General features: G+C 46.1%; 1 protein-coding gene across 2 annotated transcripts in view; it reads left to right on the top strand.

The window, feature by feature from the left end:
- Nucleotides 1-291: 291 nt before the first annotated feature.
- The window catches only part of ppfia2 (PTPRF interacting protein alpha 2), a 242,839-nt gene continuing 220,237 nt past the window's right edge, over nucleotides 292-22,893 (top strand). For both annotated transcript variants that reach the window (XM_082963994.1, XM_045699940.2), the window contains exons 1-2: nucleotides 292-577; nucleotides 9,791-10,045. In XM_082963994.1, coding sequence (XP_082820120.1) covers nucleotides 9,797-10,045 — 249 coding nt within the window. In that variant the 5' untranslated portion in view covers nucleotides 292-577; nucleotides 9,791-9,796. The remainder of the gene's footprint in view (nucleotides 578-9,790; nucleotides 10,046-22,893) is intronic.

Here is a 22,893-nt window from a genome sequence, read left to right as displayed (position 1 = left end):
GGATAAGAGCGTCTGCTAAATGACAAATATGTAAATGTAAAAAATTCCTGACACTTCCAAATGTAATTTAGCGTTAGAATGCACAGCACTAGGGTGCCCATTAGGCTATTCTACTTTTAAATACAACTTGTGCCAAATTTTTTATCCAAGAAAAATATATAATTGATATCACAAATTCCATGTATCGTGACCATATTCTGGTGAGCATAGAATTGAACAACTGCAACTTTAACATGCAGCACACCTCCCCTCCGCCAGCTGAAACAATGGTCTTTACCGACTCTTCTTCTCGCATCAGGAATTTGTAACGTGCCATATTTTTACCAATGGGTATATCTGGAGAACTAAATGTCACCACGGAACAGGGCAATTTCAAGTTTTTGAAAATGCCAGCGGTTTATGCAGCCGCACCTTTCATCGGAGATTTCTTGTCGCTGCGTTTTGCCATTGAAGCTTCATCCTAGGACTGGATTGGCCGCTAATGGTCCCAGCTGTGCGATTTCGTTAGCTCTCGGAGACTGCAGTTGTCGTTGATCCATTGAAGGAGCCTACATACAGTAACCTACAGGGAAAAAACGTAAGTATGGAGACTGATGTCGGCGAATAGAATGTCATTGATTGTTTTACCATTTGCCTGTCGAGATTAGGATTGCACCCCACGACCTGCTGTTCTGCACAGAGAGCGCGCTCAAGGTGATTTAGAAATAGGCAACCTCTCATCCTCAACTTCCTAATGATGTGCAAGATGCTGGAGTAGCCTACTAAATATGAACGGACGTGCCCATAGCCTACATATGCGATAGTATGTAACCAATGCCTATAGTATAGTGGAGAGCTACAGAAAATCCGGACACTGTCAGAGTGTAGCGAAAGAGATAGTTAAAGGGGTCGGGATGGAGAAGCATGCATGATGTAATGCACTTAAAAATGGCCAAGGATTCTCCCCAATTATCATTAAAGAGCATGGAAAACAATGTTACTGTGCAAAAATGAGATTAGCTCACTATTCCGGCGCATGTCATGTGTTTCTGAGGAATACAACACTGGGCTGTCATGAGTAAAATATGTGCCCCTCCTCTACATTAGCAGTGAATACTGTACACATCTGAGGAATGAGTGAAGATTGAGCATTCAGGCTCCTTCTGCTACACACATACACATACACACACACACACACACACACACAGATGGATGAATACCTCATTCAATCACATATATGCCCTTGACTCAGTAATTATAACACATTAACATCTCATTCAATTATGTTATATCATTATGCTCTTTGTCACTGCGATGTTAATGTAGAAAATGACAGATGAAACCATATGTACAAGCCATACCATTATTACATATGCTCTGCTCATGTTGTCTGATGCTCCTTTGGGTTCACCTCCTACTGGATCCATGTGCACGTCTAATGTAGACCAGTGATATAGCAAGATAATCATTTCACCTTAATGAGTATACAACTGAGTTGATTTTCCTCTGATGGACCTCCTTCATGCCAATACACTGTGCTTAATATGTCTGGTGAGAGAACAGCGCTTATTGCTACATGGGATCATGCTGAGAGAGAGAGAGAGAGAGAGAGAGAGAGAGAGAGAGAGAGAGAGAGAGAGAGAGAGAGAGAGAGAGAGAGAGAGAGAGAGAGAGGAGAGAGAGAGAGAGAGAGAGAGAGAGAGAGAGAGAGAGAGAGAGAGAGAGAGAGAGAGAGAGAGAGAGAGAGAGAGAGAGAGAGAGAGAGAGAGAGAGAGAGAGAGAGAGACAGACAGACAGACAGACAGACAGACAGACAGAGAGCGGCCTTTATGCCTATAAAATTATGATTTAATGGCATTTTCTATGGCCCAATTTACATGATTGCCAGACGCCAAAGTTAATTAAGTTAGCATAAAATGCCCGGCTTTGCCATTGAAATGGTGTCAGACTGACCCTGGCGACCGGCAGTAAATCAGATCTAGCCTTTATTGTCTTTTTGGCCCAGTTCTATCCGTGTTCTTATTCATCTCAATCGATTGATTGTTTGCATAACCCTGCTGTAGGGGGTTGGAGTATAGGTGAGGCCGTGCTCAGGCAACGCTGGTTTGCATACACACACATACACACACATACACACACATACACACACATACACACATACACACATACACACATACGCACACATACACATACACATTCACATACACACACACACATACACATACACACATACGCACACACACACATACACACACATACACACATACGCATACATACACATACACACACACATACACACACATACACATACACACATACGCACACATACACATACACACACATACACACATACACATACACACACTTACACATACACACACATACACACACATACACATAACCATACACATACACACATACACACACATACATACACATACACACATATACACACACATACATACACATACACACACATACACATACATACACACACATACATATACACATACACACATACACATACACACACATACATATACACACACATACACATACACACATACACATACACACACATACATATACACACACATACATACACATACACACACATACACATACATACACATACACACACATACATATACACACACATACACACACACACATACACACATACACATACACATACACACACATACATATACACACACATACACACACATACACACACATACACATACACACATACATACACACACATACACACACATACACATACACACATACACACACATACATATACACACACATACACACACACACACATACACATACACACACATACACACGTACACACACATACACATACACACACATACACATACACACACATACACACACATACACATATACACACATACACATACACCCATACACATACACACACATACACACACACACACACATACACATACACATACACATACACACACATACACACACATACACACATATACACACATACACATACACACACTTACACATTACATACACACACATACACATACATACACATACACATCCACAAGTAAACCCTCCTCTGCCCATTCCCTCCTGCTCCTTAATGACAGCGTGCTGGGTGAAACTCTACACTCAACCCCCCTTCTCATCCGCACCCCGCCCAGTCGGCAGCCCATTCACTAGTTGTGAGAGTCAGTGGGGCGGGGTGAGACGTGAGGCTTTACTCAATGAATCAGCCACTCACAGGTCCTTTGCCCTACATTTGTGTCTACGTTGGGTTATATTACACCCACAATGTAGTGAGCTCAGTGGGATGGTCAGATGAAATTCATTTCATGTCAGGAAACCAGGCACTCCTTGTCTTGTGAATTTTTGACTCATTAAACATATGGAGAGGTCCTAGACTTTCAGTGGATTGAGTATTGTTTAAATGTGAGGGATCTTCCATTATCAACCATGCTAATGTTCTGTGAACCTGCTTCTCAAGAGACTAGGGTTCTGTTGCAGTGACTGCGTTGGAAGGGGTTGAACAGCTGTCTTTTTGACAGCCAACAGTATTGTTGTCTGAAGTGTATTTGTGTGTATAGGCTGTCGTATGAATGGGAATTCTCTTGTCTTCTCCTTCATTCACAAAACTGCTGTGTCATCTGTTTCCACCTGTCCATGTGTTACTGGTGTCAAAGTGAGAATGAGTGAGTGTGACTTAATAGTTTTCCGATACACTTAAGATCATCAAGCATTCCACTGCTGCACATTGGGCCTAGGCGCATGCCAAGAAATCAAACATGGACATTATTTAAAAGTAGATTTGCCTTTAGTCAGCACCAATGTACCATTTAAGCTGTGAACACTTCCTCCAGGACTGCTGCGCAGAAGAAATGCCAGGCCGTGCAGTGACACAAGAGATTGAACTTCACTGAGTTTGCCCCATTACTTTGGACTATATACATCCCAAAAAATTCTGTGGTCAAATCAACATTATAAACTGTGGGGTTCAAGCCCTGAATGCTGATTGGCTGACAGCCCTGGTATATCAGACCGTATAGCACTGCTCTAATTACTTGGTAGCCAGTTTATAATAGTAATAAGGCACCTCGGCGGCGCACAATTGGCCCCATTTGGCCGGGTAGGCCGTCATTGTCAATAAGAATTTGTTCTTAACTGACTTGCCTAGTTAAATAAAGGTACAAATAAAAAATGAATATATATATATATATATATATCAGCCATTTTTTCAATGCAACAAACTAAAACAAATCTAAGTTTGCAAGATTGAGTGTGTGATTTTGTTGTAGGCAGAGCCAGAGCGCAATGGAGGATAATGTCTTTCAATCAGCCGCTAGTGAATGCGCTTTCAGATCACTTCAGATCAGCGCGCGGAACCGCGCGTCTGCGCATTTGTTGATATTCATTGCTAGTTATCGAGTTATTAGCCCAGTTATATATAAGTATAGGTCAGCAATGACGAGTTACTGCTTCATACAAGAGCATAAAAAGGCCACATTTCAAGCGGTCTTTGAAAAGTGTACGTCTTAATTAAAGGGGAAGTGTTGTATTTTGAGGCCGGCTTGAATATGTAAATAAGCCAATAGGTAGAGGGAAGGCTACATTGTCTTATTCTCTGTATGGTAATAATAATACATTTTTTATTTTGTAAAGTGGTTTCTTGCATCATAAAATACAATGCAATGTACAGGCCCATGGTGTTACAGACTAAGTAAAAAATAATAATAATAATTTCAAGACCATAATGTAAAAACGTTTTTAAAAGTCCCATGCAATGTAGGCTGCATTGAACACCACATATAGGCTACTGTAGGATATATCATAGAAATCAAAAGCTATTTCCATGTGAAAATGTTGTGGGATTTGCTCCATTGGTTTTGTTGGTAGATCTACATGATGCTCAAATAGTCACAATAGCCTATTGGCTAATGTCTAAAACTGTATGAATACAGTTTCACTGTAAACACACGCTGGAAGTTGCACAAAATTCTCACAACGTTTGAATTTCCCTTCAGAATACCTCAAATTTTCTCAGTGCCTCAAAAAATTGGAGGGAACATTGTACACAATGCCACAAAAAATACATAAAACATACTATACAGAGGAAAGGTGTCACACCCTGATCAGTTTCACCTGTCCTTGTTATTGTCTCCACCCCCTCTAGGTGTTGCTTGTTATCCCTGGTATATATATCCCTGTTTCCTGTCTCGCTGTGCCAGTTCGTCTTGTATGTTCCAAGTAAAACCAGTGTGTTTTTCCCGTGCTCCTGCCTTTTCTAGTCTCTTTTACTAGTCCTCCTGGTTTTGACCCTTGCCGGTTTTCTGGACTCTGTACCTGCCTGCCTGACCATTCTTCCTGCCCTGACCTCGAGCCTACCTGCCTCACTGTACCTCCTGGAGTCTCAACTGGTTTTGACCTTTTGCCTGTCCATGACCATTCTCTTGCCTACCCCTTTTGGACACAATAAATATCAAAGACTCAAACCATCTGCCTCCCGTGTCTGCATCTGGGTCTCGCCTTGTGCCCTTATAAAAGGTACAAGCTCATCAAATACACAACAACCTTTCTGATGCATTTGTCACTTCAAACCAGACTTCCTTCAGATTGAAATACTGTCAAAAGTACTGTCAGACTGATTTGTAATAGACTGTCACAGCCCCAGTTAAAAAAGTAAACATTGGCCTTTGATTACATCTCTTCTACATGGTGGGGTCACAAATGTTCTGATAACGAAATGCGGTCGCATCAAAATGGGAACCCCTGTTCGAGTGCATCTTGTGCTGATGTAAGTCTTGGTGTTGTTCCTCACACAACAGGTCTCCACCTCCTTGTCATTCACATGGTGAAGAATGGAAATGATTGATCTTGACTACGCTAATATTTCACACCTCAGAAATGTGTTGCAGTTTTCTAGGTGTCGAGTTTAATGTGACTCATCAACATGTGGTTTTTAGCATGCCCTCTATAACGTAGGTACGGAGGACTGTTGGTACATAGGAAATTACTGACATGGTCAAATTATTGACATATTTAAAAAACATGATGTGTCATAACCTGTTAATAAGATATCTACCTGTATATCATTTCTGATGAAAGTGTCAGAGCATTCTAATATTACTGATAAGGTCACGGTGTGTCTCTGATGTGATTTCACCCTGATGTATACGCTTCATTTGGATTCTTTTATCCCTCTCATCACATCTTTCCATGTTCCTGGGTGTATCACTCTGGACCAGGCCCCTGTGTTGCTGTTGTGGAGCTCCTTATCTAATATCTACACACTGAATTGTTCCCATTAATTAGTTTAAGTCAAGACATTCAGGAAGTTAGAGGGAACTTGCTGATGTGTTGAGTGGTTAGTGCAGGACAATTGGGACTTCCATTTGTAAGTGCCTTGGTCCCAGTTCCAATGTGGATGTTTAGCCACCTGCTGTGCTGTAATATTTCTCATGACTTTTCATTTGTGAAGATTTTCTATGTGCTTTCTGACCTCCACAGTCAGTAAATATTCAATGAAATATCTAAGATAATTCCTCAAAGATACATGATGGAAATTAATATACAGTACAGTGATACTCCCAATGAAGGTTCCAATCTTACACCTTCACAAAGATAATGTAGATACAGTTGTTGATACAGTATAATCTCATGAGGAGCTATGAGGAGCTATGTGTTATGGCTGCTAGGGTTCAGGGAGGCTTTGACTATTGGGTGTGAGGCACCCATAGAGAGAGATAGAGGACTCATTTTTAAATCTGGAGGCCTTATAGCGTCTGTGACAGCATGGGCTGCGACTTTGAGGCTACAACCCATAGGAATCCCCACCCAGTTGGCTACTTTCACCTCTTTAAAATGGTGGAAGCCCTCAATGGTGCTGCCCATGCTTAAACTGACTTTGTTCACTAGAGGCCTCTATCATTCACTGATTGGGAAGGGAACCCAGCCCTCCAATCCCTCTGAATAATTCATTAATTGGCATATGGCACAGAGGAGCAAGACCCATTGATCCTGCCAGTGCACGTTCCTCCCACCTCCCCGCCGCCTCTGTGGTGCAGAATGTGTTCTGTTGATCGTCTCTGATTGGATATCATTCCATTTCGTCCTTGTCCTTGCGTTTTAGTGGTTTTATGAGGTAGTTAGAATTGGGCGCTGAAGCGGTCGCGCTGGTCTTATTTTTTTTGATATACTTTCTATCGACATAACCTGTCTCGTTTTCTGTACTGCATTTATAGACTACACATCCATTTGTTCTGGTTTGTCTCGTTATTGCGTGTGGTTATTCTGACATAAAGGTCAAAATAAAGGATTGAATTGGTTATAGAGTTGTTTTATTGGCGACATATTAATAACAGCCTAATAACTGGCCCATGATAGTGTAATATACAGATATGATCAGACTAGGTTGTAGGCCTCTGTGAGAGGTATTTGTATCGCTATGCTACACACAGCAGTACACACATTTCTGTCTGTTTCGTGTGACTATACCCCAGAGACGGTGACATGAAAGCTAATGAGCTGTTAGCTCTGTCCTGGGTGTATCTTAAACCAACTGCATCACGTTCACACTACGGTGCATGGCAATTGCTGATTTGTTGAGGGGTTAGTGCAGGACAATTGGGACTTCCATTTGTAAGTGCCTTGGTCCCAGTTCCAATGTGGATGTTTAGCCACCTGCTGTGCTGTAAGAAGCAGTCCACCACAAACACCGTCTGAGACACGAAACAATGTTCACTGTGTGTTCTGTGTTAGTTTAAGAAACCATGGGGGAGTTCATAAGCCAACACACACTAACTCAAACCTTTCTCCCTGCCCCCCTGCCCCCCTGCCCCCTGCTCCCCTGCCCACCCGCCTGCCTCCCTGCCCCCCTGCCCCCCTGCCTCCTGCTCCCCTCCCTGCCTCCCTGCTCCCCTGCCCCCTGCTTCCCTGCCCCCCTGCCCCCTGCTCCCCTGCCTGCCCCCCTGCCTCCTGCTCCCCTCCCTGCCCCCCTGCCCCCCTGCTCCCCTGCCTGCCCGCCTGCCACTGTACGTGGTAGTATTCATTGCGAATTCATTCAGTGCCATTGCGTAGCGACAATATGCAGTGGCACCCTGGCATTATGGGAGAAATTTGGTTGTCCAAGGAGCCAACCGAAATCTGCTTTAACATAGTTAGAGAAATGGGAAAATCCATTGGTGGAATTTTTGTGTTTTCTTTGAGGTTGAGATGGGGACCGACCACCTGTTTCTGTGTTGCTGAGACACTAAGACTGAATGAGCTGTAAGCAAGTCTAAATGATGAGTTATTATTGTTAGGTAACAGTGTGCGACACTCATGATTGCTACAATTGTTTCTTCTCTTCCTGTTTAAAGACATGAGCCCTATGAGCATCTGTAGTTAGGTCCTCCGCTGTACACAACCTGTGTTCGGAACAGTAGGGTTTTACTATACAGCTAGACTGCATGATCATCACGGACTCCAGCTCTCTAGTCTAGTCTGGTCTCTCAGGTTTAAATGGTAACGGATGGTGTCTGAACGGGAGGCGGTGGGAGCCTGGCTGTGTGCCGGGGCCAGCGCTGAGACCCCAGACTCCTGCTAGGAGAGGCTGCTGGGAGACACACTTGCCATTATATAGGCTACCCATCGATGGCGAGGGGACTGACCATGGGTCTGTCTATCGGTCTGTGTCTCTGTGACATCACATTTGTAGTGTCTGCGGTTCACGTCTCTGGTGAAGTGATGGAATGTTGGACAAGAGGACAGTGTGAATGCGTGTTTTAGATATGTAGGGTTGTTCCATGTGTGCGTTAATGTGGTGAGTAATGGGGATGGTTAAAGAGCTGCGTTGTCATAGGTCAACATCTGCTTCTGTGAGGTTGTGGACACAGCTGACAAGATACAGACCGGTGGAGGTGGAAGGCAAAGATCAGCCAAAACCTCCTAGGGACGATATAGCTTCAAATATTCACAATAGTATAGATCTGCTGCATTATGCAACCAGACACAGGCTGGCCCATTAAATAGTATGTGTTAAAACTAGGGCAGAACGAACGTCCAGCCTCCCAAGACGTCGACACAGCCTTGAAACACTGGAGAGATGTGGAGCCATGCTCCAAGTGTGTCTCTGTCTCTCTCTCTCTCTCACACACACACACACACACACACACACACACACACACACACACACACACACACACACACACACACACACACACACACACACACACACACACACACACACACACACACACACACACACACACACACACACACACACACACACACACACACACACACACACACACATCCTTGCCAAGAGAATCTCCCTGCCCTAAGCAGGAGGTCACTGAGGGCCAGAGCCTCTCTAAGCCGTCTGGTCCCTACAGTGGAGACACTCTCCTTTGTCATCCCTCACGTCATGTCCCTGGTGTCTTTGAGTCTGAGGGAAGGTGACACCAATCAAGGCTTTGTAAACACAGGAAACACAGGGTTCATGCTGCCTCTAGATGAGATGGAGGCTCACAGTGCTGCAGCTCTGAAAGTGTAGGACTACATCATCTCTATTTCTAGTCGAGATCTTTGTATTTTGTATGACTGAAACACAGAATGAATCACCTAATCATCACTTAAAACATCAGTTTTATGTACAGGTTTATGACTTGATCATTAGACTGTTGTAAGATCCAAGAGGCTTTCCAGTAACAACATCACAATAAAGCTCCCTAGCCCTACCTCACATAGAACAACCACTGAGCATCACCCTCTGACCTGGCTAACCTTTGACCCCCTTTCCCCCACCCAGGGCGTAATGATGTGCGAGGTGATGCCCACCATCAGCGAGGACACGGCGCTGAGCCAGCGGGGCTCCCAGAGCAGCGCCTCGGACCCAGACTCCCACTTTGAGCAGCTGATGGTCAACATGCTGGATGAGAGAGACCGCCTGTTGGACACGCTGAGGGAGACCCAGGAGAGCCTGGGGCTGTCCCAGCAGCACCTGGAGGACGTTATCTATGACCGGGACTCACTGCAGCGCCAGCTCAGCTCCGCCCTGCCACAGGTAACATACCGTTCCACCCAGGAGCCTCTTCCTTCTTAGTGTATGTTAAGCATACAGTAACATGAAGGTCCATCATGGCTATTGGAGATGACAGTGGTTGTGTGTACAATGTCCATACTGTATGGTCCAATTTTATTCTGAGATAAAAACGCATAGAAATTGATAGAACACAACTGTGCACATTTTCTTAGCTCCGCTCTGCCGCAAGTATTGTACAGCATAGGAGCCAATTCCTTCCATGTGTGTTGAGCACAATGTTCTGGACCACGTGATGCAGCTAGGTTACACTAGGAGTGTGTGTGTGTGTGTGTGTGTGTGTGTGGGGGGGGGGGGTCCATCAAGGCAATTCCTTCCACTTCAGAGATGAGAAAGGATGGATATTCATTGCACATACCATACAGTATGGTCCAATTTCTATATTTAAGCAATAAAGCCTGGGGGGGTGTGGTATATGGCCAATATACCACGGCTAAGGGCAAAGTAGAGTGCCTGGAAACAGCCCTTAGCCGTGGTATATTGGCCATATATCACAAACCCCAGAGGTGCCTTATTGCTATTATAAACTGGTTACCAACGTAATTAGAGCAGTAAAAATAAATGTTTTGTCATACCCATGGTATATGGTCTGATATACCATTGCTGTCAACCAATCAGCATTCAGGGCTCGAACCACCCAGTTTATAATGAAATTAAGAAAATAGGTGAAATCAAAAAGACCATCAACAATAAAAACTATTTTTTTGTTATTTATCTTCCTTTCATGATGTGAAAATAAAGACTCATCAACATTTCACAAAGTGATCAGCTTGCATGTTCTCTGTTTGGTTGAAGATTAAGATAAAGAACACATTTCAAACCCTTTGGTTGTGGCATCCATATTGATATCTCTTCCAATACTCATCTCATTGAAAGTGAGCTGCTACACAATATTAGTTTCAAGGGCAGCAGGAAGCCTAGCTGCTAAGAGCGTTGGGCCAGTAACTGAAAGGTCGCTGGTTCGAATCCCTGAGCCGACAAGGTGAAAAATCTGTCTGTGCCCTTGAGCAAGGCACTTAATCCTAATTGCTCCTGTAAGTCCCTCTGGATAAGAGCGTCTGCAAAAGAACTGTAATGTAAATGCAGTCATCCATAGTCGTCCCATGGCAATAAAAACACAACTTGGAATACAGTGAGAAGCAGTGAAATGGAAAGGAATTGCGCAGACATTTTGGGTCTAGTGTGTTCATTGGTTGTTCGTTTTCCAGCGATATGGGCAAATAATGGCTTGCGTAATAATTCCTATTAAAGTAGAGATTATCTTGCTGGCAGAAAGTGTGTCAATAATTCTAGTCACAAGTTCCCCCTGCTTCTCTTGAGGTTTCACTGGAAGAAAAGAGGACTTTGTTCACAGGCGGTGCTGGCTGATACCGACAGTAAATCCACATGGTTTAGAGACACAAGCAAAGCACACAGACTGTATTGGCTGTGATTTGATCACACAGACAAACACTTACTTGAAAGGGGTTGTCGTGTCTTATAATACCATAATAATGTGTCTGAAATCACATAATACTACCAAAAAGTTTTTTTTTTAATGATCTGCTCTTGCCTCTGGAATGTTTTACATTTATTTTCTTAGAATTGATATAACCTAGATATAAACCATTAACCTTTATAGGTGACCAGGTCCTAAGGTTACAGACCCGGTCATAGGGTTACAGACCCGGTCATAGGGATACAGACCCGGTCATAGGGTTACAGACCCGGTCATAGGGTTACAGAACCGGTCATAGGGATACAGACCCTGTCATAGGGTTACAGACCCGGTCATAGGGATACAGACCCGGTCATAGGGTTACAGACCCGGTCATAGGGATACAGACCCGGTCATAAGGTTACAGACCCGGTCATAGGGTTACAGACCCGGTCATAGGGTTACAGGCCCGGTCATAGGGTTACAGACCCGGTCATAGGGTTACAGACCCGGTCATAGGGTTACAGGCCCGGTCATAGAGTTACAGACCCGGTCATAGGGATACAGACCCGGTCATAGGGTTACAGACCCGGTCATAGGGTTACAGACCCGGTCATAGGGTTACAGGCCCGGTCATAGAGTTACAGGCCCGGTCATAGGGTTACAGACCCGGTCATAGGGTTACAGACCCGGTCATACGGATACAGACCCGGTCATAGGGTTACAGACCCGGTCATAGGGTTACAGGCCCGGTCATAGAGTTACAGACCCGGTCATAGGGTTACAGACCCGGTCATAGGGTTACAGACCCGGTCATAGGGTTACAGACCCGGTCATAGGGTTACACAGTAGATGTATGTTCAGTATATCCCCTGTGAGTCTGTGGCTTCTATGTTCCGTCTTTCGCCTCAGTGACTGTATGTGTTATGATTCATTCTTTCATGTGACTGTGTTTGAACTCAGGGTTATTTGGATTCTTGCTCCAACTGTATATTTTGCCTCAGGGGGTCTCTCACCCTCTTCAGCTGCTATTATAACACCGGCATATTGTACAGTGGAGAGGCTGGCTGGAGGAAGGAAACAGAGGGATACTGGACCAAAACACGCAGCTCCTTGTGAAAGACTGAGGGTATGAAGTGCTCTGTTTGGAAACACCGTTCAGTTGTCAGTATGCATTGCCCTGATTGATGAGAAGAAAAGTTGGGTAAATATTAAAATAGCCACAGCGCTCCACAGAACATGTTTTTTATAGCTTCAACCTCTACTTCAAACTCCAACTCAGATATTGAAATCCATCGTCAGAGTGCTTACATCTGGCAGTGGTAGGAGTATTGAGAGCATCTTTCCCGTCATGTCTATCAATTTATGCCGCTTCATTCCCGGATGAAAACGTCTGGGGACGAAAAATTAAATGGCAACAAAATGAAATTGCTCTGTCATTATCCCACGTTTTCTAACAGACGTTTCCTCTGCTAGTAAAACACCTCAGATAATGATGTACGGCTTGTCACTGTCGTTCTATTCTGTGGCGCTCCTAGGCACCATTTTAAATGAGATGTCACCAGGCAATCTGGATCCCTCCCTGATGTTACCCCCATGCACAAATGCTTCCATTAATTAATGTGGTGGCAGCATTTTTATTAGTCTGTACGATATCAACATCACACTAATGCTTTATGAGCCAGTTCGTTGGACCTCTGTAATTGTGGGGAGGTACTTACCCAGGAGAAAAGGTGGCTCCTGTCTCCCATTTTAATACATGACTGATAAATATTCCTTGTACAGAGACAAGGAATGGGATAACGGATTTGTATAAAACAGTGTACAAAACATTAAGAACACCTGCTTTTTCCATGACATAGAATGACCAGGTGAATCCAGGTGAAAGCTATGATCCCTTATTGATGTCACTTGTTACATCCACTTCAATCAGTGTAGATGAAGGGGAGGAGACAGGTTAAGGAAGGATTTTTAAGCCTTGAGACAATTGAGACATGGATTGTGTATGTGTGCCATTCAGAGGGTAAATGGGCAAAAGACAAAATATTTAAGTGCCTTTGAACGGGGTATGGTAGTAGGTGCCAGGTGCACCGGTTTGTGTCAAGAACTGCAATGTTGGTGATTTTTTTCACGCTCAACAGTTTCCCGTTTGTATCAATAATGGTCTACCATTTAAAGGACATCCAGCCAACCTGACACAACTGTGGCCCAACATCCCTGTGGAACGCTTTCGACAGCTTGTAGAGTCCATGCCCCGATGAATTGAGGCTGTTCTGAGGGCAAAGGGGGTGCAACTAGGAATGTGTCCTTAATGTTTTGTCCACTCAGTGTATATCTGTAGGAGACTGTCATATGTTGCATCATTTTGACAGTGCTTGGTTATGTTTGTAGTATTTTTCAAAGCACTTTGAACCATTGCTTTTTTCAGTACTACAAGGCAGTGCAGGGAATTAAGTAAGCTGGTAGACATAATTATTTAGGGTAGATCTTAAAGAGGCCGAGATAGCTGCCGGGTGAGTGAGTTTGTGCTTGTGTTTGTGTGTGTGTGTGTGTGAGTTTGTGTGTGTAGAGAGGCTGGTGAGATGAGGAGAGATGTAGAGACGTTCTTCAGAAATGGAAGTGGCCTCATTCAGTAGCTTGTGGTGGAGCCACACCGGTTTCTCTCTCTCTACTAACAGAGAGGTCTGTAGCAGCAGGCTTCAGTTAGGCCCCTCCCATCCCTCCTCCCTATAGTCCCACCTTCTCTCTCTCTCTCTCTCTCTCTCTCTCTCTCTCTCTCCCCCCCCCCCATTTCTCTGTCAGGGTCACGGCTCCTCTGTTCCTTGTCACGTCACGTCTGGCTGATTGGAGTGACATCCTCCGTCCCCCTCCACGCCTCGAGGTCATATCCTATCCGCGTTGTGCATAACAATGCAACAACATCCCTCTGTCCGTCCATCCCTCCGTCCGTTGTGTTGTGGTTCAGAACAGAGGGGTGAGGGGAGGGGGGAGGGCATGGAGCGGTGGCGGACAGTGGGCAGCCATTAGCTCCCTTTGTGTCGGCAGCTCATGACCGCTTGGAACCCATGCATGGCAGCGCCGGCTGCCAAGAAGCCACTGACTTTAACGGCATGGTTAAGCCGCCGCTGCCTTTGTAGGGGCAGCACGTGGCGGGCACGCTCACCCGAGACTTTGGTGACTATTGAGAGAGGGAGAGGGCCTTTGGACGGCCACTCAGCTGGTAGCACAACAAAGCCAGCTGGCAGTGGGCTCAGGTCCTGCTGGAGCCTCTCTCTCTGTGGTGTCTCTGTCATGGCCGTCCAAACAACATGGACTGACTGGCTGCCCAGAGCAGAGACGCCGTGGCTCTGTGTCCTGCTCTCTCCACACTGTCTGACTCTTACAGCGCTCCTGCACCTGTAGGAATCACACCTTACTCAGTATGCTAAGGTTGATCATGCCCATATGAGCTTGGGGTCATTGGGGAGTTAGCTTAGACTGCTAAAACATACTGGAGATATTCCTCTGCTGTGCTCTTTAAAAGCAGTATTTCAACACCCGATGCAAAAGCACATCTTCTTGTATTCATTTTTTTCTAAATCTCTGCTACAGTGGACCTCTGCTCTCTTCACCAGCTGAAGGAGTCCCCACAACAACACCTTACTCGTGGGTCAGTGAGTGAGTGAGTAAGTGAGTGGGAGGGAGGGAGGGGGGCACGCGCACACAGACAGCCACAGGGCCTGCAGGGTGATGTTGGGACCATGTGACCTGCCTGTGTGTACTCTCCCCCTGAAACAGGCTTCCTCCTCTGGTGCACTCAGCTGTGTTACTGTACTATAGTCAGAGAGCCCCAGGCCCTCTGTGTGTCTCCCACTCCCTACGCTGTTTAGTTACCAAAACATGGCCGCCTCGTCTTAAGGCTGCTCTGGCTGTTCATTCCTACTGCTACTGGGCCACTGGGCAGCTCATTGATTGGGCAGCTCACTGATTGGGTCACTACTTGACACCAACAAACCCCCCATAATATCGGTCCCTCTGCCCTCCCTAAATCGTGGGATTGAATGGTTCAGCAGACTTTTAGCCCTCCATAACTGGCTACGAGACTATTGCAGCTCTGTTGGTGTAACATTTATTGACAATTCTTTCAATAACATTAAAGTATTAGAACATGAAGGACAAACAATACAGCATCAAGACACTATCAAACATGTATCAGTCTTTCAGCAACAGAGCCATCCTTATGTGTGAGGGTGCGTGTGCATGATAGTGACATAAAATATATGTCATAGTTTCCTTTTTCATGATCACAATCTAGTGAAGCCCGAACCCTCCAAGATCCCCCCACAGTTCCCCAATAGCTGTCCTTCAACCATTCGAGACCCCTCCCACAGTCCCCCCCCCCCCCAGGAAAAAAAATACAATGAATTCCATTCCCCACCCCCAAGAACCCCCCAATGCACCAACAACCAAGATAATGAACTAAAGAGAAAAAAGGAAAAGACAGAACAAAACAACAATGCAAAAAAAATAAATATAATAATAAATTTAAAGCAAAGGACATCAAGGACAAATGAAATCATAACAGCAATGCCAACTGTATATGTTTGTGTGCATGTCTGGCACTATTACATGTATGTGTGTGTTCTTGTATGTGTGTATTTGAATGAGAGTGTGTGAATATGCATGTGTACAAACACCTGCACGGCATCAGCCTCAGGCAAACCGGCATTAGCTGTAAAAACACTGCCACTTAGTGTCAATCAAATGTACTTTTATTATGTTATGTTATTATCTTTTGACCATCATTCTCTCTCTCACACAGCAACTCCACTCCCACTTGTCTCCAATTCCACCTACCAACTGTCACGTCCTGGCCAGTATATAAGGTTAATTGTTTTGTAGTTTGGTCAGGGCGTGGCAGGGGGTATTTGTTTTATGTGGTTCGGGGTGGTGTGTTTGTGTAAAGGGTGTTTGATTTAGTAATTCCGGGTTTTGGTTTATGTTTAGTTAATTCTATGGTTAGTCTAGGTTGTGTGTTTCTATGTTTGGTTGATTGGGGTTGGGACTCTCAGTTGAAGGCAGGTGTTGTCTATCTGCCTTTGATTGAGAGTCCCATATATTAGGGTGTGTTTGTATGTGTGATTTGTGGGTGATTATTCTGTGTATAGCCTTGTGCCTTACCAGACTGTTTATTTGTCGAGTGTTCGTTTTTTGTGTTTTGTATGTTCGGTTTTGAAGATAATTAAAAATCAAGATGAGCATTCACGTACCTGCTGCGATTTGGTCCTCATTCACCGACAACAAGTGTGACAGAATCACCCACCACCAAAGGACCAAGCAGCAGAGGAAGGAGCAGACGCAGTTCGAGTTGGACTGGCGGGAGAAGTGGACTTGGGAGGAAGTTCTGGACGGGGCCGGACCCTGGCATCAGGCTGGGGATTATCGACGCCCGCAGGGGGAAATTGAGGCAGCCAAGGCAGAGAGGCGGTGGTACGAGGCCAAGTACGCGCTGAAGGAGAAGCACGAGAGGCACCCCCAAGAACATTTTTGGGGGGGCACACTGGTAGTTTGGCTAGGCGTAAGAAGAGCCGGAAGCCAGCTACTCGTGGTTATATGGAGGAGTGTATGGGGTGGAGAGCGCTATGTTTCGCTGAGGAGCGCACTATCTCACCCATACGCACGCACAGTCCGGTGCGCGTTATTCCAGCCCCTCGCAGGTGCCGTGCTAGAGCGGGCATCCAGCCTGGTAGGAGGATGCCTGCGCAGCGCATCTGGTCGCCGGTACGCCTCCGAGGACCAGGCTACCCAACTCCCGCTCTACGCACGGCTACCATCAGGCCCCTGCACAGCCCAGTCTGCCCTGTACGAGCACCCCGCTCGTACAGGGCTACTAGTTCCATCCAGCCAAGGCGTGTTGTGCAGGAGGTAAGATTTAGACCGGCTGTGCGCCTCCATAGCCCTGGGTTTCCAGCTCCTGTCTCTCGTGCGGACCCGGAAGTGCGTCAACCCAGTCCGACTCGTCCTGTTCCTGCTCCCCGCACTAGCCTGGAGGTGCGTGTACATAATCTGGTAAGCCCAGTACCAGCACCACGCACCAGGCTACAAGTGCGTCAACCCAGCCTCGCCAGTCAACAGTCTTCATCAGAGCTGCCCGCCAGTCAACAGTCATCATCAGAGCTGCCCGCCAGTCAACAGTCATCATCAGAGCTGCCCGCCAGTCAACAGTCATCGTCAGAGCTGCCCGCCAGTCAACAGTCATCGTCAGAGCTGCCCGCCAGTCAACAGTCATCGTCAGAGCTGCCCGCCAGTCAACAGTCATCGTCAGAGCTGCCCGCCAGTCAACAGTCATCGTCAGAGCTGCCCGCCAGTCAACAGTCATCGTCAGAGCTGCCCGCCAGTCAACAGTCATCGTCAGAGCTGCCCGCCAGTCAACAGTCATCGTCAGAGCTGCCCGCCAGTCAACAGTCATCGTCAGAGCTGCCCGCCAGTCAACAGTCATCGTCAGAGCTGCCCGCCAGTCAACAGTCGTCGTCAGAGCTGCCCGCCAGTCAACAGTCGTCAGAGCTGCCCGCCAGTCAACAGTCGCCAGAGAGGTCAGACTGCGCTGAACTGCCGGAGTGGTCAGACTGCGCTGAACTGCCGGAGTGGTCAGACTGCGCTGAACTGCCGGAGTGGCCAGACTGCGCTGAACTGCCGGAGTGGCCAGACTGCGCTGAACTGCCGGAGTGGCCAGACTGCCCTGAACTGCCGGAGTGGCCAGACTGCCCTGAACTGCCGGAGTGGCCAGACTGCCCTGAACTGCCGGAGTGGCCAGACTGCCCTGAACTGCCGGAGTGGCCAGACTGCCCTGAACTGCCGGAGTGGCCAGACTGCCCTGAACTGCCGGAGTGGCCAGACTGCCCTGAACTGCCGGAGTGGCCAGACTGCCCTGAACTGCCGGAGTGGCCAGACTGCCCTGAACTGCCGGAGTGGCCAGACTGCCCTGAACTGCCGGAGTGGCCAGACTGCCCTGAACTGCCGGAGTGGCCAGACTGCCCTGAACTGCCGGAGTGGCCAGACTGCCCTGAACTGCCGGAGTGGCCAGACTGCCCCGAACTGCCGGAGTGGCCAGACTGCCCCGAACTGCCGGAGTGGCCAGACTGCCCCGAACTGCCGGAGTGGCCAGACTGCCCCGAACTGCCGGAGTGGCCAGACTGCCCCGAACTGCCGGAGTGGCCAGACTGCCCCGAACTGCCAGAGTGGCCAGACTGCCCCGAACTGCCGGAGTGGCCAGACTGCCCCGAACTGCCGGAGTGGCCAGACTGCCCCGAACTGCCGGAGTGGCCAGACTGCCCCGAACTGCCGGAGTGGCCAGACTGCCCCGAATTGCCGGACTGCCCAGACTGTCCCGAATTGCCAGACTGCCCAGACTGTCCCGAATTGCCAGACTGCCCAGACTGTCCCGAATTGCCAGACTGCCCAGACTGTCCCGAATTGCCAGACTGCCCAGACTGTCCCGAATTGCCAGACTGCCCAGACTGTCCCGAATTGCCAGACTGCCCAGACTGTCCCGAATTGCCAGACTGCCCAGACTGTCCCGAATTGCCAGACTGCCCCGACTGCCCCCCGGCGATGCCAGACTGGTCCGACTGCCCCTCGGCGATGCCAGAGTGGCCCGACAGCCTGGAACGGCCGGAGCCAGAGCCACCTCCAGAAATAGGTGGGTTGGGGAGGGGGGGTGTAGCACAGTGCCGTCGTTGACGCCAGCCACCCTCCCTTCCCTCCCTTTAGAAAAGGGGACTTTTTGTTGGTGTTGCTTGGGGTTATTTTTTGTTAAGGTGCTTCTGGGGTAGCACCTTTAAGGGGGGGGTACTGTCACGTCCTGGCCAGTATATAAGGTTAATTGTTTTGTAGTTTGGTCAGGGCGTGGCAGGGGGTATTTGTTTTATGTGGTTCGGGGTGGTGTGTTTGTGTAAAGGGTGTTTGATTTAGTAATTCCGGGTTTTGGTTTATGTTTAGTTAATTCTATGGTTAGTCTAGGTTGTGTGTTTCTATGTTTGGTTGATTGGGGTTGGGACTCTCAGTTGAAAGCAGGTGTTGTCTATCTGCCTTTGATTGAGAGTCCCATATATTAGGGTGTGTTTGTATGTGTGATTTGTGGGTGATTATTCTGTGTATAGCCTTGTGCCTTACCAGACTGTTTATTTGTCGAGTGTTCGTTTTTTGTGTTTTGTATGTTCGGTTTTGAAGATAATTAAAAATCAAGATGAGCATTCACGTACCTGCTGCGATTTGGTCCTCATTCACCGACAACTGTGACACCAACCCTCAGCTTCCCTCAGCCCATCCCATCTATCTCTGCTGGCCACCCACTTCGTGTTTCTACGCAACACATATCTTTCAACTATGCTAATTGACGTTTCACATGATCATGAAAGAGACCTTGAATTACTCTAGAGACGGCTTCACTACAGTACAAATGTATTCCGTACAATATGTTATTATTTCCCAATGCCACTATTCTGATAACTTCCCCTTGTTTGTTGTAAACATATATAAACTTGTAGACAAATACATAAAAAAGATAGACAAACAATAAACACATTAAATTATAAAACAGTTCTCGCCAAGGGAGAGAAGAGAAGAGAAAAGAGAGAGAGAGAGTGAGAGAAGAGAGCGAGATCAGGTGTGTGTGTGTATGTATAAGTCCGTATGTGTAAGCAAGCATGTAGTTGAGTACGTGTGTGTTCATATCCACTTCATAATGTTCAGATATTTTAAACAGTTCCCATACCTTATTTTTTTTGTAACCTGAAGTCCCTGTAGAATTTAGTACAGCCACGGTGTTAAGGAGCTGTCTCGGAATAGCTGTCCATCTATAAAGACTTTGTCCAATGATAAAGGCACGCCTACCATCCATCCTTTGTTGTTTTTGTACCGGATACAGTCTCTTACGACGTTCGTTTATCTCCTTTGGAAATTGGTCATTAAGACCAAATTTGGTCCCTTTAAGCTCCCTTCCTCTGCTTTTGATCAGCTCCTTTTGTTGGTAGTGTTCAAATTTTGCGATGATCGGTCGGGGACCCTTTATTGACAATTTTGATACTTTCTGGAAACAAAGCTAATTTTATAAGGAGGATGGGATCCACCCAAATAATTTGTGTTCGTGGATCCTTTTACAGCATTATAAGGCTGCATTGAAACAATTACTTATCAATGACCCAAGCCCAGCTCATTTAATCCCTACAATTGTGTCAATGAGTTGTCATAATGCTTCAGCAAATGTACCAGGGACATTGGAAGACACAATGTAAGTAACCTAATTTATGTCCTTCTTACTGCCCTGAATGCTTCTGCTGATCTTACAGCTATTGTATGCAGTAATCATGAGCCCGTGAACCAGTTATACTGTTAGCATCTATTTAGTGTGCCCTAGTAGGAAGTCCACTGTGTGCATCTCACCCTGCACTAACATAAATAACCTGAGCATGTCTACTCCTGCTAAGCTTCCCAGTAAGCGATAAAAACAATAAAGCTTCACAGAAAAGTGCTAAAATAGCCCACGTTAACATATGTAGCTTAAGATACAAGGTTCATGAAATCAATAGTTTGCTAGTAACAGATGGCATTCATATTCTGACTATCTCTGAAACGCACTTAGATAATACCTTTGATGATTCAGTGGTAGCAATACATTGTTATAAGATCTACAGAATAGACAGAAATGCCAAAGGTTGAGGTCTGGCCGTTTATATTCAGAACCACATTCCTGTGAAGCTTAGAGAGGATCTCATGTTAAGTACTGTGGAAGTAATATGGCTACAGGTTCATCTGCCTCACTTTAAGCCCATTCTGGTGGGAAGCTGCTATAGACCACCAAGTGCTAACAGTCAGTATCTGGATAACACATGTGAAATGCTTGATCATGTATGTGATCCCTACAGAGAGGTATATTTTTGGGCCGATTTAAATATTGACTCAGAACTGGGCAGCACGGCTGGCCCTTAGATATAGACAGAGAGCTAACATTAATAACATGCATGTCAATCTTTCCTGGCTGAAAGTGGAGGAGAGATTGACTTTATCACTACTTGTATTTATAAGAGGTATTTACATGTTGAATGCACTGAGCTGTCTGTTTAAACTACTAGCACACAGTTCAGACACCCATGCATACTCCAAAAGACATGCCACCAGAGGTCTCTTCACAGTCCCCAAATCCAGAACAGACTATGGGAGGCGCACAGTACTACATAGAGCCATGACTACATGCAACTCTATTCCACATCAAGTAACTCATGCAAGCAGTACATTAGATTTAAAAAACAGATACAATTACACCTTATGGAACAGGTGTAATTGTGAAGAGACACAAACATAGGCACAGACACATGCATATAAATACACGATAGCATACACACTATACACACACGTACACATGGATTTTGTTTTGTAGATGTGTGGTAGTAGAGTAGTGGCCTAAAGGGCACACACTTAGTGTGTTGTGAAATCTGTTGTGAATGTATTGTAATGTTTTAAAAATTGTATAGCAGCTTAATTTTGTTGGACCCCAGGAAGAGTAGCTGCTGGCAGCAGCTAATGGGGATCCATAATAAATACAAATACACTACCATAGGCTCAGGCAGGTCCAATCTCAATCGGACCCCTAGGCCCTATCCCCCTACACATAGTAAATCTGAAAGGATTGGATCAGTATAAACAATATGGTAATAGCCCTATAATGCCAGAGGGCACCCCTCTGTTTAAGGTTGATGTACAGACGTGTAAATCCTAGTTATCGGACACTCTCCCCTCCCCTCCCCCCAGCCCAGACTCCGATCCCAGCTCTCCTCTCCTTTCCCCACAGCGCCAGACAGTAATGAGATAACCAGTCTATTGATCACTCACGCACATGTTAGTATTGTCACGCCTGCTCCCGCTCTTCCCCCCTGGCGCTCGAAGGCGCCAGGCTGCCCTGCATTACACACTCCTGCCACCATCATTTACGCACACCTGCCTTCCCTCGTCACTTGCATCAGAGATATTGGACTCACCTGGACTCACTCAGTCACCTGTTTATTACCTCCCCTATATTTGCCAGTTCCCCAGCTCTGTTCCCCTCTGCTGCATTAATTGTTTTTGTCTGTGTTAACGTGTGCTGACGCAGTTCCTGTCTCGTTTTATGACCTTTCCATATTAAATGTTTGACTCCCCGTACCTGCTTCGCCTCTCCAGCGTCATCCCTTGACAAGAATGAAGGTCTAAGACTTCACTTTATTACTGTATAGGCACCCCTCACCATGCCCCTTCATGTCTGTCTGACTGGCTGCAGTTGAAATAATACCAGACAACTTCTCAATAAAAAGTCCTGACAATCTACTTGGAAATGATTTGTATAGTAATTGTGGAGCATTGGCTTATAATGATTATAGTTATT

Source organism: Salmo salar, chromosome 17 (genome assembly GCF_965601325.2).
Source record: "Salmo salar chromosome 17, fSalSal1, whole genome shotgun sequence".
Classification (NCBI taxonomy): domain Eukaryota; kingdom Metazoa; phylum Chordata; class Actinopteri; order Salmoniformes; family Salmonidae; genus Salmo; species Salmo salar.
The sequence above is the reverse complement of the archived record's forward strand: the minus strand, read 5'-3'. Positions and strand labels throughout refer to the sequence as shown.